This window comes from Leptopilina heterotoma, unplaced genomic scaffold (genome assembly GCF_015476425.1).
Source record: "Leptopilina heterotoma isolate Lh14 unplaced genomic scaffold, ASM1547642v1 Lhet_242, whole genome shotgun sequence".
NCBI lineage: Eukaryota > Metazoa > Arthropoda > Insecta > Hymenoptera > Figitidae > Leptopilina > Leptopilina heterotoma.
Window position 1 is genome coordinate 1,170,010 of NW_025110957.1, and position 25,698 is coordinate 1,195,707.

General features: G+C 30.4%; 2 protein-coding genes across 10 annotated transcripts in view; one reads left to right on the top strand and one right to left on the bottom strand.

The window, feature by feature from the left end:
- LOC122503059 (mushroom body large-type Kenyon cell-specific protein 1) overlaps window positions 1-25,698 on the top strand; it is a 256,145-nt gene that overhangs the window by 10,875 nt on the left and 219,572 nt on the right. The window lies entirely within an intron of this gene.
- On the bottom strand, window positions 4,450-9,402 carry LOC122503060. 3 transcript variants are annotated; one of them, XM_043613483.1, is made up of 2 exons: window positions 8,811-9,402; window positions 4,450-7,990 (listed from the first exon to the last, which is right to left on the bottom strand). In XM_043613483.1, exon 2 carries the CDS (start codon window positions 5,833-5,835, stop codon window positions 5,026-5,028), a length of 810 nt encoding a protein of 269 aa, XP_043469418.1. In that variant the 5' UTR covers window positions 5,836-7,990; window positions 8,811-9,402; the 3' UTR covers window positions 4,450-5,025. The 3 variants fall into 3 exon arrangements, with proteins under 3 accessions (XP_043469418.1, XP_043469417.1, XP_043469415.1); XM_043613482.1 differs by having other exon boundaries at window positions 4,450-8,739; XM_043613480.1 differs by having other exon boundaries at window positions 4,450-7,581; window positions 7,653-9,402.

Below are 25,698 nucleotides of genomic sequence, written 5' to 3' on the forward strand. Positions count from 1 at the left end.
CGAATTTTGTTATTAATTTTTTTTCGTCCTCGTACTTAAAGGCGGTGTCAAAGTCGATTGGATTTTTGCATTAAGCTTCAAAATTTTTTTCTTTTTCTGACCAGAATAAATTTTTTAATATTATTTAATTATTTCAAAAGTTTTAATTCAATTATTTTCAAAAATAACAAAATTCTTCAGAAAGATTCAATGATTTTTAGGAATTTAAAAAAAATTTTTTGCTAAATTTCAAGTCGTTTTTATAAATAACGATATTTATCACAAGAATTCAATTATTTTCAAAAGTAATAAAATTCCTCGAAAAAAATCAATTATTTTTACAAATTTTAACGAATATCTTATCAAGAATTCAATTATCTTTAAAAATAGCAAAATTTTTCGCCAAAAATTCAATTATTTTAAAAAATTTAAATAAAATTCTTTGCAAAATTTTAATTATTTTCAATAGTTTTTCGTAATTCAATAATTTTCAATATTTACTATTTTCATAAAATTTAATTATTGGAAAAAATTTTTGATACAATTCTATGAAAACATTTAATTATTTTCATAAACAATAAACTTTTATTCAGGAATTCAATTATTTTCACGGCAAAATTTTAAATAAATTTTTAATACCATTTTAAATAAATTCCTCAAAAAATGCAATTATTCTTAAAAACTTTATTAAAACTTGACGAAAGAATTCAGATTGAAGAAACATTCAATTATTCAATAAAATAATATAATTCGTTGCAATGATTCAATTATTATCATAAATAACAATATATTCATGACAAGAATTCATTTATTTTTAAAAGTGATCAAATTCTTCTTGGAAATTAAATTATTTTAAAAAAATTCTAATCAAATCGTTCGCAAAAATTCAATTCTTTTGATAAGTAATAAAATACTTTGCATAAATGAAATTATTATCAAAAAATTCCTTGTAAAAATTTAATTTTGATTAACATTCAATTATTGATTAAATTATTTTTTTTGTATTTAAATAATTGAATTCTCGTAGAATTTTCTAATAAAAATTGACTTAAAAATGAATTTCGGTTAAAATTTTAGATAATAATTTAATATTATAAGCATTATAGTATGGATTTTTAGAACTAATTGAGTTTTGAAAAGGTTTCAAATTCAAATGTTTGGAAATCTTAATTTTTCGTACTTTTATCTAATAATTGATTTAAAAAACATTTTTAGTTAAAAATTCTACAAAATAATAATTGAATTTAAATGATGAAAATAATTTCGAAGAAGTTAAAGTACTTAACAATATTATTATATAAAATAATAATTTTATCCCTGGGTTATCGTTAATTATTATAAGTTATTAAATTTTAAAATAAGATGTGAATTTAAAATTTTTTTAAATCTTAATTTCAATGAATAAATAATAATGATTAAATAATTATGATATATAAAACAATTGTTTTCGAAGAATTTTACAATTAAAAAAACTCGCAAATAAATGTATTAGAACATTTTTCTCAGTATCTAATTATTTTTAGAGTGAATCAGAATTTTATTTAGTGTCAGGGAAAAAGTCAAAATTCTGTCTAGAAATCAGGGAAAAACAAAGTTAAAATTTTGTGGCAACCCTGGTATTGCGAGTGCCAACCTGCCAATACGAAATTTGCGAAATACCTCATTGGATGTCGTGGTGAGTACGGAAATCAAAGAGTCCCAATGCGGTGCAAGTTTTAAGCTTTAAAAAAAAGAGAAAAATACAAGTTAAAGGAATGAGAAAATAATAATAGTGAGTGTAAAAATGAAATTTTAAGAAAATAAGGTAAGTTGAACTGTCAAATATGAGTCCAATGCGACGTAGGCTGATTTCAATGCAGCGCACAAACGGTAAATAGTGCCAGTCGCCAGTAGAGGGCAGAAGCAAGCAGAGCGAACCGAGCGATTACAGTGGCCCACCTGTCATATGATATACATTACATTACTTTCAAAATTTTCATTTTATAACCGCGTTTCTGCATGAATCTGAACAATGTTTTCGATTATTGTAATTTAAAAGATGCTTACCAATTGTACGTTAGCAGATTTAGTGAAAAGTATCTGTGTTTGGACATAAATGTGTAAGAACATATATTTGTTCTAACAATGTATAAAAAAACACACTTTCCATTAAAAAAAAATTTTAAAGAAAATTTATTCGATACTTTGTTGATATTAAAGAAAAAAATTATATTTTTGATTTTTGAAAAAACTCCACTTTTATTTTGGTTAATTTTGCTTCCTCTCAAAGAAAGCCTTATAGTGATGTCGATTTTCGAATTTCTTAGAATCAATTATTTTTACAAATTTTCAAGTGTAGTATATATATTTCGTCAAGAGGAACAAATGTCCGGATGTGTGTGTATGTATGTCACCGATTCTTGTGAACAAATTTTCTCTTACACTTTTTCACGAATTTTGATAAAAATTTAAAGGTGTATTGCGGTCCGAATACCTAAAATCAGACAGAATTAATTCTTGTCAAAATTATATCCCTGGCATGAAAAAGAATCGATTCATGTATATAAAGTATACATTTTATCAATATTTATAAAATTAATCAATTTTAATTTTTAACAAATAATTCAAATTTTATATTTTTTGAAATTTTATCACAATAACTTTAAAATAATTATTCTATGATAAAAAAAATTAAGCAATTTGAATATATTATATTGATAAAGCTAAATGATCATGAAATTTTGAGCCTCCCAATTCAATAACTCGATCTGCGCTCGGACGATCATATAAAGGCTGTCAGAGCTCCAAAATATGAAAACAATTAAAAATGAAAATAAAATTTTTTTAAAAAACACCTTATAGAGCTTGAAATGCGCAACTTTTTTCTCTTGGGAATTTTTTTGTAAAGTAAATATTGTAGACACTAGAGACAAAAAACAAGAAAATTTTCATTACCCAATTTCATTGATTTTTAAAATATAAATCGTCATAAGTTGGACAAATATTAACGGATTTTTACAAAAATTGGTATGCATGCGTATTAAGGTCTGCTAAAAACGATAAGATGATAAAAATATTAAAAATGACCCTTTGCACCATTTGCACCAAACTTTCTAAAAAACTTCTTTGATTCCTAATGAACAAATTTCTCACTGAAAGTTTATTCAATTCAAAAATTCCGTGCAGACTTTTCGTCGACGAAAAAGGAAACTGTCATTACCATCGCGCATTGATTTATAATAAAATATTATTTAACAAAGGGTCATTTTCAATATTTTTATCATCTTATCATCTTTAGCAGACCTTAATACGCATGCATACCAATTTTTGTAAGAATCCGTTAATATTTGTCCAACTTATGACGATTTATATTTTAAAAATCAATGAAATTGAGTAATGAAAATTTTCTTGTTTTTTGTCTCTAGTGTCTACAATATTTACTTTACAAAAAAATTCCCAAGAGAAAAAAGTTGCGCATTTTCATGCTTTATAAGATAGTGTTTTTAAAAAATTTTTATTTTAACTTTTAATTTTTTCATAATTTGGAGCTCTCGACTGCCTTTATACTGATCGTCCGAGCGCAGATCGAGTAATAAATTGAATTGGGAGGCTCAAATGAACAACTTGGTTTTTTTGGTGGTAGTATATATATGGCGTAGGCGAAAAGGCAAATCCGTTGTTTAGCTTAATTCCTAGGCTTTAAGCTAAACGCGGGCGAATAGAAATATTTATAGTCAAATATTTCAACCGCCAAACTGGATAAACACAATTATTTTAATATAATAAAGCATTTAGTCTTTTCTTTAGGTTACGTTTGCTTGAAATGTACTACACGTTTCTTATGATTTATAAATTTAACTCAAAATTCATATACTTCCGAATAAGGGGGACCTCCGATTTTAATGAAAATTGGTATACCAACGTATTTTGATGCGCTGATTACGAAAATGATAATGAAATTTGGCGCAAATTTCATCTTTATGGTGAAAACCATAAAAAAACCATAAAAATGTGGTTTTTTGCGTATAATTCGTAAAAAACGAAAAATTTTGAACAACTTTTTAAACAAAAGTTATAGATCTCACCAAAATACACATTTTATGTTCTTATTATTATTTGCTAAAATCCATTATTTTCCGAGAAAAATGTAAAAAACCATAAAATACCATAAAAACGGGTTAAAATATACTTTTGCTCAAAAGAACAGCTAATTTTAACAAAATACAGTTTCTTTACGTATTTAGATGCGCTGATCACAAAAATGATAATGAAATTTGGCGCAAATTTCATCTTTATGGTGAAAACCATAAAAAAACCATAAAAATGTGGTTTTTTGCGTATAATTCGTAAAAAACGAAAAATTTTGAACAACTTTTTAAACAAAAGTTATAGATCTCACCAAAATACACATTTTATGTTCTTATTATTATTTGCTAAAATCCATTATTTTCCGAGAAAAATGTAAAAAAACCATAAAATACCATAAAAACGGGTTAAAATATACTTTTGCTCAAAAGAACAGCTAATTTTAACAAAATACAGTTTCTTTACGTATTTAGATGCGCTGATCACAAAAATAATAATGAAAATTGGTGCAAATTTAATGATTATGGTAAAAACCATTATGAAAACCATAAAATTGTGGTTTTTGTGAATAAATCGTAAAAAACGCAAAATTTTGAAAAATAATTTTAACAAAAAAAGGCCGATTGATAAAATGTTACAAAGTGCAACGGTTTTGTGGCCTTGAAAAAGGCCGATTGATGAAATGTTACAAATCGCAACGGTTTTGTGGCCTTGAAAAAGGCCGATTGATGGAATGTTACAAATCGCAACGGTTTCGTGGCCTTGAAAAAGGCCGATTGATGGAATGTTACAAATCGCAACGGTTTCGTGGCCTTGAAAAAGGCCGATTGATTTAAGTGCCATTTTCTTAGTTTTTGTGGCCAGGGTAAGCAATTTTTATGTCCGCAATTAATTGCGAAAAAGGATCGGCATTTAATTTGCGAACCCTTCTCCGCCACAAAAACTCACAAAGGTGGTCTGCAAGATTATGTGATTATGTGATTATGTGATTATGTGATTATGAGATTGTCTCATCCATCTCCAAGAGGATTCAATTTTTTGGGTGTGGGCACCAGTAGTAGAGTTTACAAATTCCTCGGAATGATTCACAGTTTTGTGAACGTAGCCACATTGTTCCAAATCAATGTAGCCCTTCCAACAATCAGTATGGATTTCTGTTCCGACAACAACGTGCTTTTTAATCAAGTTGATTAAAGTAGTTTTGTCTTGTTTGTTGTCGGGACAGATTTCCAGTCGATAGTTGGAAGAATGTCCTCTGTGAATCATTCCGAGGATCCATGAACCCTCTACTACTCGACCTCTCTCAAACTTTCGACGACCGATTTTGCATTCGTCGATCTCGACGATTTCGCCCACACCTCCAATTTGACCCTCTTCTAGGAAGTGTTCATCTAAAGCAATCATGCAGACCTCCCGACAAAAAGAGAATCGATCTGCAATGGTTTCAGAAGAAATATTTTGACCTTCAACAATACTACTCTCACGAATAGTTTGCTGAAAGTCAAAACTCACTGAAAAGCAATACGTCACCATCATACAAGAAGCCGCAGAGATATGGCATTGTTCGAACCACGTGTTCTCTGCGACAGTATGACGATGACGATATTTACCTTTTTTCTCGCAAACGAACTGACCACAAGTGAACGCTGATTCAGTCAAAGTCATATTTTTCTTATGCTTCGAACAAAAGCGTTCACTCGGGATCAGTTCTACATCACGCAACCATTGCAGAGTCGATTCTCTATTTTGTAAAATGACACTTAAAGCGAAAATATTATATTTCCGGTCCATGATATTTTAAACACGATCGTGTCAATGTGCCCAATGGATACTGTGAGGGAGTAATAAAATATACGCGGTTCCTGCGGCTGGATAGTACACCTCGTCCGAGTCCCCTTTCTATATTCACACAGAGAGATAAAGAGAGTACACGAGCTCAATGCGGAATCAAAATAATGAAATGCAGAATTTGAACAGTGGAATGCGGAATTTGAAAAGTGGTTTGCGGAATATGAAAAGTGGAATACGGAATAGGAATAGTAGAATACGGAATCTGAAAGACGAAATGCAGAACGTAAAAAAGTGAAATACCAAATGTCTGGGTTGTGTACCTTCTAGTACCAACTAGAAAGTAAATTTGACTCCCTTTCTGTATGCACAGAGCAAGGGCACACGACCTGAGGCGGGCTTCGCCCGCCTCTCAACTGTTCCCCTCTTGGGCCCTGAAAAAAGGTTTTTTGGGGGGACACGTTGTAGGGGGCTCGGGTCTGGGTTGTGTACCTTCTAGTACCAACTAGGAAGTAAATTTGACTCCCTTTCTGTATGCACAGAGCAAGTGCACACGACCTGAGGCGGGCTTCGCCCGCCTCTCAACTGTTCCCCTCTTGGGCCCTGAAAAAAGGTTTTTTGGGGGGACACGTTGTAGGGGGCTCGGGTCTGGGTTGTGTACCTTCTAGTACCAACTAGAAAGTAAATTTAACTCCCTTTCTGTATGCACAGAGCAAGGGCACACGACCTGAGGCGGGCTTCGCCCGCCTCTCAACTGTTCCCCTCTTGGGCCCTGAAAAAAGGTTTTTAGGGGGGACACGTTGTAGGGGGCTCGGGTCTGGGTTGTGTACCTTCTAGTACCAACTAGGAAGTAAATTTGACTCCCTTTCTGTATGCACAGAGCAAGTGCACACGAACCTGAGGCGGGCTTCGCCCGCCTCTCAACTGTTCCCCTCTTGGGCCCTGAAAAAAGGTTTTTTGGGGGGACACGTTGTAGGGGGCTCGGGTCTGGGTTGTGTACCTTCTAGTACCAACTAGAAAGTAAATTTGACTCCCTTTCTGTATGCACAGAGCAAGGGCACACGACCTGAGGCGGGCTTCGCCCGCCTCTCAGCTGTTCCCCCCTTGGGCCCTGAAAAAAGGTTTTTTGGGGGGGACACGTTGTAGGGGGCTCGGGTCTGGGTTGTGTACCTTCTAGTACCAACTAGGAAGTAAATTTGACTCCCTTTCTGTATGCACAGAGCAAGGGCACACGACCTGAGGCGGGCTTCGCCCGCCTCTCAGCTGTTCCCCCTTAGGCCCTAAAAAAAGGTTTTTTGGGGGGACACGTTGTAGAGGGCTCGGGTCTGGGTTGTATACCTTCTAGTACCAACTAGGAAGTAAATTTGACTCCCTTTCTGTATGCACAGAGCAAGGGCACACGACCTGAGGCGGGCTTCGCCCGCCTCTCAGCTGTTCCCCTCTTGGGCCCTGAAAAAAGGTTTTTTGGGGGGGACACGTTGTAGGGGGCTCGGGTCTGGGTTGTGTACCTTCTAGTACCAACTAGGAAGTAAATTTGACTCCCTTTCTGTTGTAGGGGGCTTGGGTCTGGGTTGTATACCTTCTAGTACCAACTAGGAAGTAAATTTGAATCCCTTTCTGTATGCACAGAGCAAGGGCACACGACCTGAGGCGGGCTTCGCCCGCCTCTCAGCTGTTCCCCTCTTGGGCCCTGAAAAAAGGTTTTTTGGGGGGGACACGTTGTAGGGGGCTCGGGTCTGGGTTGTGTACCTTCTAGTACCAACTAGGAAGTAAATTTGACTCCCTTTCTGTTGTAGGGGGCTTGGGTCTGGGTTGTATACCTTCTAGTACCAACTAGGAAGTAAATTTGACTCCCTTTCTGTATGCACAGAGCAAGGGCACACGACCTGAGGCGGGCTTCGCCCGCCTCTCAGCTCTTCCCCCCTTGGGCCCTGAAAAAAGGTTTTTTGGGGGGGACACGTTGTAGGGGGCTCGGGTCTGGGTTGTGTACCTTCTAGTACCAACTAGGAAGTAAATTTGACTCCCTTTCTGTATGCACAGAGCAAGGGCACACGACCTGAGGCGGGCTTCGCCCGCCTCTCAGCTGTTCCCCCTTAGGCCCTGAAAAAAGGTTTTTTGGGGGGACACGTTGTAGGGGGCTCGGGTCTGGGTTGTGTACCTTCTAGTACCAACTAGAAAGTAAATTTGACTCCCTTTCTGTATGCACAGAGCAAGGGCACACGACCTGAGGCGGGCTTCGCCCGCCTCTCAGCTGTTCCCCCCTTGGGCCCTGAAAAAAGGTTTTTTGGGGGGGACACGTTGTAGGGGGCTCGGGTCTGGGTTGTGTACCTTCTAGTACCAACTAGGAAGTAAATTTGACTCCCTTTCTGTATGCACAGAGCAAGGGCACACGACCTGAGGCGGGCTTCGCCCGCCTCTCAGCTGTTCCCCCTTAGGCCCTAAAAAAAGGTTTTTTGGGGGGACACGTTGTAGAGGGCTCGGGTCTGGGTTGTATACCTTCTAGTACCAACTAGGAAGTAAATTTGACTCCCTTTCTGTATGCACAGAGCAAGGGCACACGACCTGAGGCGGGCTTCGCCCGCCTCTCAGCTGTTCCCCTCTTGGGCCCTGAAAAAAGGTTTTTTGGGGGGGACACGTTGTAGGGGGCTCGGGTCTGGGTTGTGTACCTTCTAGTACCAACTAGGAAGTAAATTTGACTCCCTTTCTGTTGTAGGGGGCTTGGGTCTGGGTTGTATACCTTCTAGTACCAACTAGGAAGTAAATTTGAATCCCTTTCTGTATGCACAGAGCAAGGGCACACGACCTGAGGCGGGCTTCGCCCGCCTCTCAGCTGTTCCCCTCTTGGGCCCTGAAAAAAGGTTTTTTGGGGGGGACACGTTGTAGGGGGCTCGGGTCTGGGTTGTGTACCTTCTAGTACCAACTAGGAAGTAAATTTGACTCCCTTTCTGTTGTAGGGGGCTTGGGTCTGGGTTGTATACCTTCTAGTACCAACTAGGAAGTAAATTTGACTCCCTTTCTGTATGCACAGAGCAAGGGCACACGACCTGAGGCGGGCTTCGCCCGCCTCTCAGCTCTTCCCCCCTTGGGCCCTGAAAAAAGGTTTTTTGGGGGGGACACGTTGTAGGGGGCTCGGGTCTGGGTTGTGTACCTTCTAGTACCAACTAGGAAGTAAATTTGACTCCCTTTCTGTATGCACAGAGCAAGGGCACACGACCTGAGGCGGGCTTCGCCCGCCTCTCAGCTGTTCCCCCTTAGGCCCTGAAAAAAGGTTTTTTGGGGGGACACGTTGTAGGGGGCTCGGGTCTGGGTTGTGTACCTTCTAGTACCAACTAGGAAGTAAATTTGACTCCCTTTCTATATGCACAAAGCGGGACTTCATGAGCTGTGGCGGGCGAAGTCTTGAATTTCCCGTTTTTATGGTATTTTATGGTTTTTTACATTTTTCTCGGAAAATAATGGATTTTAGCAAATAATGATAAGAACATAAAATGTGTATTTTGGTGAGATCTATAACTTTTGTTTAAAAAGTTTTTCAAAATTTTTCGTTTTTTACGAATTATACGCAAAAAACCACAATTTTATGGTTTTTTTTATGGTTTTCACCATAAAGATGAAATTTGCGCCAAATTTCATTATCATTTTCGTAATCAGCGCATCAAAATACGTTGGTATACCAATTTTTATTGAAATTGGAGGTCCCCCTTATTCGGAAGTACACCCAAAATTTTTAGTAAAAATCCTTAATGAGTAACGGAATTCTGACTTTAAACTAAAATCAGTGACTAGTTAAGAAAATTTAATGAAATGTAACTGAAAGTTTGGGAATAGTTTTAAAAAGTATAAAGAGTAACTGAAAATTACGAAACTGTAACAAAATTTTCAGGAAGGAGCAACGGCAATTTCAAGCTGTGACGTGATACAAAAAATTACGAAACTGTAACAAAATTTTCAGAAAACAGCAACGGAAGTTTTATGCTGTTACGCATTACTGAAAATTACGAAACGGTCACAAAATTTTTGGTGAATTGGACTGAATATTTGTTCAGTCCTATGTATCTAAAAATAATGAAACGTTTCTAAATTTTACATAACATGTAACTGCATAAAACTTCCGTTGCTTGTTTCTGAAAAATCCTACAAAAATTTCTAAGTATTTACAGAAACACTTTCCATTTTAAATAAAAGTAATCTGGGCAATTGCGTAAAGCAAAGAGAGACTAAATGTAATTTGGAATATTTTGTAATATTAAATTTAAAAGGTAGTTTCCACTAAGAATATTTAAAAGCAAAGAATATAAATAAAGATTTATAAATAAAAATTCAGAAACGATTTTCAATTAAAAATACCTGCAATTTAATATTTTTAATTGAAATTTCATTACAATGTTTATTATTCATTAATCAATACCAATTTTTCTATTCACCTGGCGCTCTTTAGGCGTTTAGCTTAATGCCTAGGCATCAAGCTAAATGACTAAAGAATTCAGGCGATTAAAAGAATAATTGACTTGAACATTTTCCTATTCGCCCGCGTTTAGCTTAAAGCCTAGGAATTAAGCTAAACGACGGATTTTTTTTTCGCCTACGATATATACACTTACCTCTAAGTGCTCTGTGACACTCAAAAAGGGGTCTGCATAACTTTCCGAGAAATAAATAAAAAATGTTCAATGCTGTGGGTCACATTTCTAGCTTTACATGAAACAAACGAGCATCTGTAGCAAGATCTTTGAATTAAGCAAAATTCTCATTATATAAAACTAAAAATTTGAGCATTTTTATTTATTTCTCGGAAAGTTATGCAGATCCCATTTGAAAATCACAGAGCACATAGAGGTGAGTATAAACTACCACCACAAAAAATTAACCTACAAATAAAAGTGGAGTTTTTTCAAAAATCGAAAATAAAATTTTTTTTCTTTAATATCAACAAAGTATCGAATAAATTTTCTTTCAATTTTTTTTAGTGAAGAGTGTGCCTTTTTATTCTACGTTGGCAGATTTAGTGAAAAGTGTCTATGTTTGGAGATAAATGTGTTAGAATAAAATTTTTGTTTACCTATTTCACGTCATTTAAACCAGTTAGTGTTGCTTTTGTTGCGCTGCATGGAAACCAGCCTACGCCTCCTTGGACTCATATTTGACAGTTGAACTTACCTTATTTTCCTAAACTGACCTTATCTTCTTGCACTCGCAATACGGAATCCCGTACCTCCCAATACATTTTTTACAGGGATGTTCTGTGCATCTTACAGAACAATTAATCTGGTTCGTCTGAAATCAAAAATTGAAACTGATTTACATTTATTGAAAGATTATCTAGTATTTAATCGAAGGATTTAAAAACATAATTTGACAAAATGGCGACCTGTGAAAGTTGAACGTTCGATTTTCGTAAAAAGTGGTTGTTTTTCAGCTGTAAAAAGAAAAGTTTTGCATAAAAAATCAATCCTTTGATTAAAGACTAGATTATTATGTATTGAAAAGGCATGTTAAATGTCAAGACAATCGGTTCAGTAGTTTTCGAGTAAGAGTGGTCACCGACTTCAAAAATATAGTTTTGAGAAAAACATGTTTAAAGTTTCAACTTACTTTTACACACACAAAAAATCTGGGTTCATTTTTGTTGTGTTTCAAATTGAGTAGCATAGGCTCTACCCAATTTGAAACTAGGATTTTTCAGTGCATGAAGATGAAATTTTTTTTTAAAAATCAGATCGAGTCATCAATTTTAAGGCCATATATTATAGTTATTCCGCAGATGAAGCTGCTTCCAAAATCCCAATCCGTTTCAATTTTTGTTTTCAGACGAACCAGATTTCCATAGTGTTGATGGTCACCGCAAACCATGTTTTGCGGAAGGACGTCACTTCGACGGGTCATAACTTGGGAACTACTTAATATTTTTAATTTTTTTAAATTCAAATTTAAATGATGTACTTTTAGATAATCCTTGTTATTTTTCAATTTCTTTGCAGACGAGCGGAATGATATTTCTTCACTTTCAGCAGTCTTCGGGTTAAAAACGTTTTTCCGCTTTGTAGGACGCGATTTTCGAAAATAATTATTTTCTCTAAGGTCTCGCGAACCTTTGTCACGCGAACCCATATTTATATATAAATATAAAAAATATACATAAAATTAAAAAAAATTTTAAGGTTAAAAATCTCACAAGATAGGCACATTCATTTACATTCAGCCTGTATATCTACTCGGCATTAATATTTTAATTTACAGTATCAAATAGATATTTGTAGCAAATTCGAATTACTTAAGTCAAATGATTGGAATAATTGGATCTAATAAATATTGCTTTAAATAAGTTATGAACTTATGAAAATTACTTCATTCAATAATGCATGGCTATGCATATAAATATTTATTTGCATCAAAAAAATAATTTTTTTGAAGTCACTAAATATTTATTTGTATCAAATATTCAATTATTCATCATAATTATTTATTTCAATTAAGACTAATATCCCTTTAATTTCTTCAAATAATTAATTATTTAGTCCAAATACAAAATTTATTTGCATCAAAACAAAGCAGTTGTGGATTCAAATAAATCTCAATTTATATTAAATAAATAAATCTTTTTCTATTTCCATACGTAAAAGAATTATAAAAATAATAAAAAAATCAAATTTTGCACTATCGATTCTACCTTCTAAGGACTTAAGCTTGCGGAGGTTTATTAGCACTAAATTCTTACAATTAAATTAAAATCTAAATCCTACGGGTATCGAAACACAGATGTACCTACCCAACTTAAGATTTATAACCAAAGAGCCCTAACGACATCGACAAATGAACCGACTTGGAAAATTATATTCGATAAACGTCTATATAAATTGCAAATGTAAAAATTTTAAGATTTATATACTATTCTTTCTTATTATTTTTATTAAATTATTCAGAATTATTAAGAATCTTTCTAAAATTATTATATTTAATATATTTAACAGATATTTATTATTTAGATAATAGATTTTTATAATGTTAAAATAAAATTATTTAAAATTAAGGGAGGAGTCTGGTCAAACCGAGGGTTTTTACAACGCGTTTTTTCTAATGATATTATATATTTTTATTAACTAAAATTGTTTTTACATAAAAGGGAGCATATTGAGAAGAAAATTAAAAAAAATTAATTTCATTGGAGTCCATAAAAATCGTCTAAAACATAAATTCCAAGAATGTTTGGTTAAAATATGATCGTAAAATAAAGATGAACCTCAATTTGCAAAAAAAAATTTTTGCAAATAAAGAAAAATAAAAAAGTGATGCAAAATTTTGTTAATATTTTGCTCTAACTTTTTTTATAATTAAAATTCATAAATATTCAAGGTTCATCTGCATAAATTTAATTACCTTTAATTTAAGCTTTGGACGAAGTAAATCGGTTGAAAATTGGATGAGCTATGAATTCCGCCAATTTGAAAAACATAGTTTCGAAAAAAAACGTTTAAAGTTTTCGGATGCTTTGGTATACACGTACATGATGCGCTCCACTTATAACAATATTTAACTATATTTCCAGTTCGAATTTGTTAAAACAATTACAGGAGAGCATTCTAGACATGTTTAGGAATATTTCTAAGCAAAAAAATAGATCTTTTTTAACCCATTTGACCAGACTCTCCCCTTAATTGTGACAAATAATTTGTATTTATAACTAACATCCATTTGTTTGAATGAAGTAAATAAATTAATAGTTTCAAATAACTCATTTATTATCGTTTCGATAAGTGATTAATTTGATCAAAATGTTTGTTTTATTTGTTTTTATTAAATATTTTATTATAGCATTAAATAATGCATTATTTGCATTAAATAATTTAGTTTACTTGTAGTCATAAATTGAATTAATTTTTGCGCTAAATAATTTTTATTAATATCAAATATACAATTAGTTGAGTAACTAAAATAAATAAATTAATTGTTTAAAATAACTCATTATTTGTGTTAAACAAATTCATTTATTCGAAATAAAATAAGGATTTTTTTGTTTCAAATATAATTCAAGTTATTTGAAGCAAATAAATATTTTTCAAATAATTTGAATTAATTGAATCAATTAATTCAAAAGAATTCACTTCATTTTAAGAACTTTCTGACTGTGGTGCCGACGAAATAATATATGTGTGTGTTTCTTAGACAGAATAAAAGTTTCAAAATGTGGTTAAAATTATTAAGCGATTGTAAAAAGCTGAAAATGTGATATTCAAAAATGCGGGTTTTACCAGAACCGATCGCTTCTGCTTAACGTACTTTTTTAGAATGTTGAATATCTTTATGAACAAAATACTATTATTGTTATTTTTTATTGTGTTAATGAAACGTTTATTTTGAAAATAGCAACTTTATATCATTCTTGGAAGTATATAGATAGATTTTTTTCTTACATATTTGGCTGCTAGAGCATTTTCTACTCAAACTGTAATTTTTTCATTTCTTCTATGACTTGGTATTGATATTTCTCGGTTTTACAATTTAATGCTCATAATATTAAAGTATGAGAAGTGTAAAAAAATTTCCAAAAAGACATGTAATATTTTATGATTTTAATTTTTTGAACCATTATTTCACTTATATATGGGCGCCTTAAATAATATACAGGGAAAAAAGTAATTTGTGAAAATTTAGTGAAGTCGTATTTCACTTTTTGGAATCTCCATTTTCAATATTTCTGAAGTTCTTGCAATTAAAGATTATTGTATAAATTGGATAAATAAATAATTCTGAATTGCATTATTTTGACGTCAACATTTTAATCAGAGACCCCAAAAATACTACTGAATTAAGCTTGATTGTAATTGGTATATCAATTATAATTTTTTCGATTTTTTGATATTGAAAACATTTTTATACTTACATCTTAGTTTATTGTTTTTGGATTCCTTGATGCTCAAAACGAATAATTATGTGCGAAATTTAAAGTTCTAAGCAATGTATACAGACAAAAGTTTGATTTTATATACGGGACAAAAATCCTCAACTGTCCAGATCAAAAAATGAATTTTCTCGAAACTTTGCCAAAATGTTACCATTAGGGGCCGTCCATATACCACGTGGACAGTTTTTCAAAGATTTTTGACCCCCCCTCCCCCCTTGTGGACACAAAAATACATGGGATCGTGGACATTTTCAAACTTTTTTTAACCCCCCCCCTCCCCCCAAAAGTGTCCACGTGGTATATGGACGACCCCTTATTAGTAGAAGTGTAAATATTAATTATTATCGAATTTAAGAAAATATTTTTTGAGTTGCGGAGCTTCAAAATTTTGACTTTTTTAAAAATATCTTTTTTTTATTTAATATATTAATAAGTAAAATTAATCAAATTAAAAATGTGAATAGTGATTTTTAAAGGGTTTTTCACAAGCTACAAGCTGGTGATGAAAAAAATTGTTTTCTTTCAATTTGACATTGAAAAATTCAAGGTCAAATTCTTAATTTCAATATATCTCAAAATCGGTTTTTTTCTAACTTATCCCAAAAGTTTTGCAGAAAATAATAATTTATCATTATTTTATAAAGAAAATGATGATTTATAATTATTTTCTTAAAAAATTTTCAAGTTCTCATTCTAATTTTTACATGGCTCATAGGAAAAAAGATAAGCTTTCCATTGGGATAGGTTTGAAAAAAAAACCGATTTTAAGATATATTGAAATTAAGAATTTGACCTTGAATTTCAATGTCAAATTGAAAGAAAACCATTTTTATCATCACCAGCTTGTAGCTCGTAATAAACGCTTTTAAAATCACTATTCACATTTTTAATTTGATTAATTTTACTTATCAATATATATATTAAATCGAAAAAAGATATTTTCAAAAAAAATCAAAATTTTGAAACTCTGTACTCAAAAAATATTTTATCAAATTCTTTAATAAATCATATTTACACTTCTACTAATAATAGTAATATTTTGGCAAAGTTTCGAGGAAATTCATTTTTTGACCTCAACTGTTGATAAATTTTACCCCCATATATAGATATATAGATAGAAAGATATTTTATTATAAAAAAAAATGTTAAAAGTAGACAATTTTTCAGATAGAAACAAAAAACATTTTTTTCAAGAAATTGTATTTCTTGTAATGTTTAATATTTTTAACATATTTTACGTTTGTATTTTTGAATAGTAGTACAATAAAATGAATATAAATTCTATACTGCAGTTTGTAAAAAAACACATTTTTTGCAAGTTGATGGGGGTGATTTTTATTTTTTTGATAGTAAAAATACACTAGTATATCAATTTTTAAATGAATAGGTCAAATAATATAATGTAGGTACCTAGAGGTTAGGGGAAAAAATGCTTTTTCAAAATTTTTTTAGTTTTTCCTGTACAACGCTATGACCATAAATACATATTTTAGCTCTCCATGTTAAATAGTTTGAAACTTAAGGAGGGGCATGGTCACTTTTTATGCATTTTTGGCCAAAAATCTTATAAGTTCCTTGACAACGTTATGACTAGGGTTATGACCTAGTCACTTGGGGGGACACGAATTTGACTACAGACGCAAGAGTCTCACCAATAGGGTTTAACAAGTTATAAGGACAGATAAATCCAAATGTAAATGAGATTGATAGAGAACAGAATTTCTAATTTCAAAATTTTTATTCTAAATAAAAAGTTTAAACAATCTACGCAATAACTGAAATTTGATAAATAGATAAACTAAAACTGTTGGTGTATTGTTTGCAATTTTATATAACACTTATTTCGTGTTTTATATTTTACTAAACTGATTAGTTTACATGACGTTTATAGAGCATATTACATCTACAAAACGCCTGTTTAGTAAACCCTACTACAAGCTTAATCAGTCTAAAGCTAACCAAATGAATAAATAGCTAAGTTTACTAATAAAGATGGTAATCCCAACCGATAGATTAGCAGCAGTATAGGTTACAAATTAAAAATAATCTTGATGTAAATGGTTACCCCAACTATTCTTTTCTCTCAGTGTACTAACTTGATATTCATGAGAATACAGTTAGGCATTGATAAACTAAGGAGTCTAGCTTATGGCTTAGTTGCTTTAAGATTCACTTTGAGATGTCAACTTTAGAAATTTGGTTAATTCTCTAGCGACTAATTTTGAACCGGATAAGACAATATCACTGGGTTCAGTGTTTTGATCTTGCGGTCCGGTGGCTGCAATGCGGTGTTGGTGGTCGATATAGGCTTGTCTTGCTTTAGAAAGCTAAATTTGCTAGCATTCAGTAGGTTAAAGTAGAAAATTCGGTTTGACCTCGATTTAGATGCACGTACGTACAAGTTGCAAACGCAAAAGACCTTAGAGATTCTCATCCAACCACATGTATATACACTCACATTTAATTACTTTTTTATTATCATTATGTACAAAGACTGTTTTTATACACGCAACAAAGAAAACACTATTCGTTCAGCAAAAATTAGCTTCACTTTCATCATTTCAAATCTATAAATAGGAATTTTCAAATTATTCGACAAACGTTTCTATAAATTTTATTAAATATTAATCAAATTATTCAGAATAAAAAAATATATAGATTATCTTTTTGGTGATGTGCTCGGAAAAAATTTATTCAGGAAACATTCGTAATAACAATGGATATTTTAGGGATACTCTAGAACATATATGTAAACACAACCTATACTTATATTTATAAACATAACGTACATAATCTCGCAACAAACGCTTATCGAAATATCGCACGCGTTAAACGAACATCGTTGTGAAAGAGTGGTTGAAAATTTTCTTATATAGAGCCTGATTACACCGCAGAGGGTAAAGTAGGGAAGGGTAAATTAAGTTAGGCAAACCGAGGAAAAGTTAAATTCGCGCTTGTGCAACACTGTTTTCATCAATAAAATATTTCGATGCCAGGCGCAAATTTAACTATTCTTTTGTTTCCACATATTAATTTACCCATCACAATTTTACCCTCTGCTGTGTAACCATGCTCATTAGGGTGTCCGTTATTTCCCAAGTTAGCTATTTTCATTTGGGTATTGTCAAAATCTTTTCTTTTTGACCTAAAAACAATTCTAGAAACAAGAAAAAAAATTTTACAATGCCGTTTAACCCTGCCTAAATAATAGAGAAATTTTCATATTATCGCGAAAAATTTATTACACAAGTTTTAAAAAGGTCAATTTCATTTTTATTGATTTTTCTGATTATTTTGCTACATCTACTTATTAATTCATTCTTATTCGGTATTTCATTGAAAGTTTCTTGTTTTATGCATCCAATTGGACCATAACAATAATTTCAATTCATAAACTATCCAAGAATCACACAGTAGACTAAATCCATTTCAAATCAGGCAGGTCGACTAACTTCATGTTATAGAAAAAAAATTGTTTTGCTTGTCATTTTTTTTCTGAGTATAATTTAATTTTCTTTCTTGGGTCTTGTAGATGGTCTTGTCCTTTTTACAATCCAGTTTGGAATTTGAAAAAATATTTAAAATGATAAAAATAGAGGAAGATTTTCTGAAAATAAATAAGATCAATTTTCTCAAAAACACCGCCTTTTTTGTTATCAAATTTTTATTTTTTACTACAAATTCTTAAAATAATTATGAACATTTCCTATGAATTTCAAGCAAGCTAAACCATTCTGGCAACCAGGAGAAATTTTTTTTTGAAAAATTTATTTTTACAAATTTTCAAATTGTTACCTTGCATTTTTAAAAACAAATGAATCGTTATAACATTATTGACGTGAACGTCAACAATTTAAAAATTTGTAAAAATAAATTTTTCAAAAAAAACTCTCCTGGTTGCCAGAATGGTTTAGCTTGCTTGAAATTCATAGGAAATGTTCATAATTATTTTAAGAATTTGTAGTAAAAATTTGATAACAAAAAAAGGTGGTGATATGAAAATTTCTCTATCTAAAGGAATCATAATAGAAGCAAAATCAAGCATTGTTGGTTAGTCAAAGAGTATTATAAACGAAATAAAAATTATTTTCTAAAAAGTGCAAAAATCCCATGTTAATTAAATGGGAAAAGTATTGTTATTTAGGCAGGGTTAAACGGCATTGTAAAATTTTTTTTCTAGTTTCTAGAATTGTTTTTAGGTCAAAAAGAAACGATTTTGTCGATACCCAAATGAAAATAGCTAACTTGGGAAATAACGGACACTCTAATGCTCATATTAACGTATAGTATATTTCACCATTTTTGAATTACTTCGTTCCTCTAATAACATGAAAAATTTTGAAAATAATTTTTACCTAAAACAGGGTACAGATTTTGAAATATTAATGTCAGTTTTTAAAGATGGTCTTACCTTAGTAGTATGTCTTATATGTACTTCGATGAAGGACATCCAATAGCAACAAAAAAAATTTGCCAAATAAATTAAGACTCAAAAATAATGATCGAAAAACTTAAAAATCCAAAATACGTTTTTTTTCTGACACCTCTAAAAACATTTGATCGTCTCTGATTCTGTGTTGAATTCATGAAACTAAACGAAAGTTCGTTAATATAAGCTGAATGTTAAGTACTATTCACAGTACCAATATCTCCATCTTAAGTTGAGTTCATAGCGTAAAATCGCTAGTGAGCGGGTTTACCCCAGTCTCCCCTATTCTAAATATTTACTGTTCTGAAACAATGTTTACTTCTTGAATACACTATTATTAACAAAACACTGAAACAAATATTTTTTATTAGTATATTAACATTATAATTTATATAAACCTTAAAACAATAACGCCGTAAATAGAGATTTTAAGCATTAGTATATATTTTAATACCTTAAGTGACACTGACGCCTATAGGCGTCACGACTACACTTGTCCAGGAGTGTCACTGACGCCTTTGACCAAAATCATATTTCTACAGTATGGATCCACTAGAAACGTGTTATTCGGGGGTTTTCGAGGTCGCTGATTACGAATCCGGTGTCAGTTTTTCCAAATTCTAAATGGCGGATCCAATATGGCGGACTTTTTTAAATAAATTTTATCAGATTCGCTCGAAACAGGCTCCTCGGGGGTTTTTGGGGTCGCTGATTATGAATTCAATGTTAACTTTCCAAAATTCAAAGTGGCGGATCCAATATGGCAGACTTTTTAAAAAAAATTTATGGGATTCGCTTAAAACTTATTATTTGCAGGTTTTTGGGGTCATTGATTACGAATATGATGTCAGATTAGCAAAATTTAAAATGGCGGATAATTTTAAGACTGATGCTGCTTGATCGAAATTTAATTCTCAGGAGGTTTTTGTAGTCGCTGAATTTGAATTTGATTTCTGTTATTAAAAATTCAAAATGGTGGATCCAATATGGCGACCAAAATTTTTAATGTTGCCGGATTTGTCTAAAATGTTTACTCAAGGGGTTTTGGGGTCACTACATACAAATTTTATGTCAAAATTAAAAATTCATGTCAATATGACGGCCAAAATTTTAAAAATGAATTTATCATGTTCGACTTCATAAATGAAAAATGGTTTATGAAATATAAAACTAATCAGAAGTGTAGCTTGTGGTTCAGTTATTGAAAAAATAGAAAAACAAATTTTACAATTTCACTTTAAATTTGTATTTCATAACTATAGTAATTTTAACTTTTCTTGAGTCAGATTTTCAAAATTCAAAATGGCAGATCCAATATGGCAGACATTTTTTCAAAATTGCTCAAATTTGCATAAAATTTGTTAATCGGGGTTTTTCAGGGTCGTTGATTACAAATCTGAAGTTAGATTTTCGAAGTTCAAAATGTCAACCCTGAAACACCCCGAGTAATAAGTTTCAAGCGAATATGAGCAATTTTGAAAAAAAATGTCCATCAACTTGAATTTTAAAAATTTTGAAAATCTGATTTTAAATTCGTAATCAGCGATCCCGAAAACACCTGAGTAAGAAGTTTTAAGCGGATTTGAGCAAATTTGGAAAAATTAAATTTTGCTAGTTTTTAACAATATTCTACCTATTGTTTATAATAATTATAATAGTACTATTTAATTTTTAATTTTGTTATATATATATAGTAGTTACGTTGGTGAATAAAAATAGCTATATTAATTATTAATAGGTTTAAAATTATAAGAGTTTTATTAAATTTTGTAAGTGGTACATATATGTACCGGAGGCGCGAAAGGGTTAAAAACTCCCGAGTAAATATTTTTAGTCAAATCCGTCAACTTTTATCAAATTTGGTCGCCGTATTGGATCAGCTATTTTGAATTTTGAAAAACTAACAGTGAATTCGTAATCAATGACCCCACCACCCCCGAGTAATAAGTTTCAAGCAAATCCGATAAAATTTATTTAAAAAGTCCGCCATATTGAATCTGCCATTTTGAATTTTGGAAAACTAAAATTGAATTCGTAATCAGTGACCCGAAAAACACCCGATTAGCCTGTTCTAAGCGTATTTATTAAATTTTTAAAATCTTAAATTTTCCTGGCACACATGGTCAATTTCTTGTATTTTAGCATGACACTTAAGGGGTTAATATTTTCCTTTGTAATTAAACATTTTAAATGTTTTTGAATTATTATAACTTTTCAGTAATTTAATTTGTAGCCTTTTACATTAACAAATAAATAAATTAATTTTTAGTTTTAAACAATTTAGTAATTTAAATCTTATTAAACTATTCTAAAGTGGAGATTTATTCTATTCCATCAATTTATAACATGAATATAAATATAGTAATTATTTAAATTAAGTTCAATAAAAAGATCCATTTAATATAACTTATTTTAATTGTTGTACCTACTTACTACTATTTATAATATAATTTTTATATTCAAATTTTAAATAGTATTTATTTAACATTGTATTAGTAAGGAAAATTTTAAAATACTGAAAAGTATAAGAACTAACTTATCTCTAGTATAGACAAACAGTCCAGCTGTCCAGTTATAATTATAATTTCCAGTAGCTTGGAATCCATCCTAATTTTGCATGGAGCGTTTGCAACGAAAGCACAATTCTTAGCCCATGGAAAAATCGAACCAAATTTTTTTCGTGTAGTGAAATATAATTCTGCTCGTTATCTCTCATTTTTGCTTTAGTGTAAATAAGGATAGGCAATCTGTCAGTTTCAGGGATGGCAACCGAAACCGTTAACCGAAAAAATAGAAATTTTTAAAAAACCAGAAACCGAAAAAAAATTATCTGAAACTGAAACCCGCATTATAAAAATTTAGATTTCAAAACCGTTATTTCAAAACCTAAATTTTGTTTTTTCGTATTTTATTATAAAATTAAAAATGTATAACTAAAAATTGGACACCAATATTAAAATTTTTTGGTACAAAAAAAATAAATCAAAAAGAAATATTGAAGTATGGTATGTCTAATATTGTAAGCAATAAGTAGAGAAACTAAATTTGTTAACCACAAATAATTTATTAGGTCAAATAATGTAAAAGTTAGGGGAAAAAAATCGTTTTTTCAAAAAATTTTTAGTTTTTCCTTGACCTTTGGGCTTTTCATTGATAGTGTAACGTCTACTAAATATTCCATTTGAGCGAAGTCTATAGTTCGACAAAAGAATTTGGTTCACCCAACCAAACAGTTTTGTTCCAAATATATCAAATAAAAGATTTTGTTGCCGGAACCAAACTATGTTTTAAGAAACATTCATTTATTCAATAAATTATTTATTTTTGTATTTAAATAATTGGATTCTAGTAGAATTTTATAATAAAAATTGATTTAAAAATTAATAACATTTAAAATTTTATATATAATAATTGAATATTAAAAGCAGTATAGTGTGATAATAATAGCGTAATAATAATAATAATTCTTGGATTCTACAGCGGCAAAATTCATCTGCATGTACATAATAAAACAAAATTAATTTTCCTTAACACAAATAAAACAAGATGCGCGATGTTTATAACATGAACATTTTGAATCACATCGTGATTAAAAAATTGGAATTATGCAAATTTTTTTAACTTATTAAAAAAAACTTGAGATTTCGTTAAAAAATTGTGATAAATAGAAGTTATGTAAATTTTCTAAATAATTTCGTTAAAAATCGTAATTAAAAAATAGAAATTATGGAAATGCTCTTACTTTTTTTCGAAAAGAAATTTAAAATGTTCTAAAAAAATGTTATTCATAACATTTTTTTTCTTTTATTTCTAAAAAAACTTCGAATTTTGTTAAAAAATTGTAATTGAGAAACAGAAATAGTGCAAATTACTTGCTTTTTTAAGACAACAGAACTTTGTTAAGAAATCGTGATTAGAAATAGGAATATTTCAAAAAATTTTCTTCTTTTTCTTTAAAAAAAACTCATGATTTAGTTAACAAAATAAGATTCTGAATCGATAAATTTCCAAATATTTAAAAATTTATTTCGTAAATTTTAAAATGGAGTTCTAGAATTCTAAAATCGTGTTCAGAAATTGTGGAAGAGGGTGCTTTAAATTATAAACATATAGCAAAATTGCCAAAAATCAAATTTTGAAATTTTCATGTAATATGTCCAGTAATTAAATAAGTACTAAAACTTAATAAAAAAAGGTGCACATGTGAAAAATATTTGTAATATTAAAAAAAAACAGAAAATGTACAACAATTGTGATTATAAAATAGAGATTATAAAATTTTTCATTTATTTAAAAAAAATTAATATATTTTATTGAAATTGTAATTAACAAATAGAAATTTTTCCAAAAGAAACTGAAAATTCTCCGAAATTGATGCAAATTCTTAATTTTGTGAATTTTTTAACAATTTTCTAATTTTTTTTTAAGATAAGAAAAGAGAGCTGCTCAATTTTAATTTGCAAAACAAATATGTTTTTTGTATTAAAAACATAAATTGTAAAAGTTATGTAAGTGTACAATGGAGAAAATAAATTATTATATTAAAAAAATAGAATTTTTTTGAATGATTTCTCTTTTTAATGACAATTTATTAACAATATTCGCAGTTTTCATTAATTTTCTGAATTTATGTTTTATAATTGTTTAATTTGTAACTCCAACGCAAAAAAATAAAATAGTCAATAAAAGCATTTAATAATTTTTTTAGAATAATACAGATTTTTTTGAATTAATTAAAAAATGAAAATAATATAAATAAATTAAAAAAATGAAAGTAGTATAATATTTTTTATCAAAACGTATCAAAAAAACAAAAAGCATAATCATGACTAACTTCAGGTGTGGACAGACTGAACAGAATAAAAGAATTAATACGACGATTATTATAGATAATTTATTAATAATTGAAATTTCGTAAAATTGAATATTGTAAAGAAATGGATTTGAAAATTGTCAAAGGATTTTTTCGAAAATCATTAAAAATAATCGATTTAATGAAAAATTTTAGTTAAAAATTCTTGTAAATAATAATTCAATTGTAAATGATTTTATCATTTGGTCATTTTTAATTATTATAAAACATGAAGATATCGATAACTCCGAATCTTCGATTTTAAGTTTTAAGTAAAATGTTCTCTTATTTGATTAGGACTGGTTATATTTCTGTCTGTAATTGGTCCCTAATTTTTCATTTTTGGTCCGTAAAGTCCGTATTTTTAAATACTTTCACTGTTTTGAGCCCTGATACAGTCATGTTTGGAATGTTTGATCAAAGAATAAATTTTTAATAAATTTAATGAATTTGACAGAAACAGATAAATAAAGGAGACAAATTTAAAAGTGATATCTCTTTTGCTTTTATATATATATACCTCAGTTATAGCGTTGGTGCAATCGTGCAATGAAATGTTAGAAGCATCCGCGCGGAAGTGATTGGCGGAAAGGCATCCAAGTAACGTTCAATTTCGAGATTGCCGACCTCTCACCTACTGATCTGACTTGGTCGGTAGTGCGTTAAATTGCTCGAATTTCTATTGCATTTTTTTCAAATCTTCATCTTGATTAAAAGTCTCTGCAGATCCATCACTGTTATCAGGGCCCGAGAGCTTGCAGCTCATCTACTTGCGAATTTATAGTATGCACTTTTGTCTCGATTCATTCTTTTATTAACTCGGGGATCTAAGGGGCGGATTGAAAGAGCTTAACAATATGGCGACCTAAATTCAGGCTGCATTCAAACTTCAACGCGAAATGGATATAATAGGCAAGGTGTGACAGAAACTGACATCGCGGTGCGCATTCAACGTCAATGAATAGATTTATGTATTTATGTAAAGCGAATTCATGTAGTATGTACTCATTTATCTAAGTTTTTCATAGATTTAAAAAGAAGTAAAAATTTTTATATGTATAATGAATTTTGGGATTCGTTACATTTAAAAACTTTGTTTTTATTTTATTTAAACAAAGAAAATAGAAAGAAAATATGTTTATGAAATTGAAACAAGTACTTTTTCTATTTCTTGATTAAAATGAAGTAATTTCAAAAATTCTTCATAAAAACATATTTGAGGTGTTTTTTTTGAATTTTTATCTAGAGCCGGTCGTTCTTCCTCATCCTTTATTAGAGATTTTGCTCTTGAGTTGAGCTTTTTAATAATTGCACTGTGGTTGCGAAATTCTACAAAGAATTTCGTAATATGCACATATTCGTCGTAGGATAAAATTCATTATTCATTCTCAGCTTGGAGTCTTGAATGCTAAAAAAAGCATGGAAAATATATATGTGAGTGTATGCGTGTTTGATTTCATAATAAATTCATTGCATTTGTTTAATTATTGAAACACTTGGTATTTCGCAACTGTTTTAATAAAACAAACCATTTTTTAAAACTATAATGAGTAATTTATGTTATTTTTTAAATGCTCTCTAAAAAGTTATTTTCATTTAAATAATTTTGAAATATTTTTCATTGTTTTAAAATTGCGTATTACAAAATGTTAGAAATTTAAAAAAAATTAATATGTGTAGGAAAGT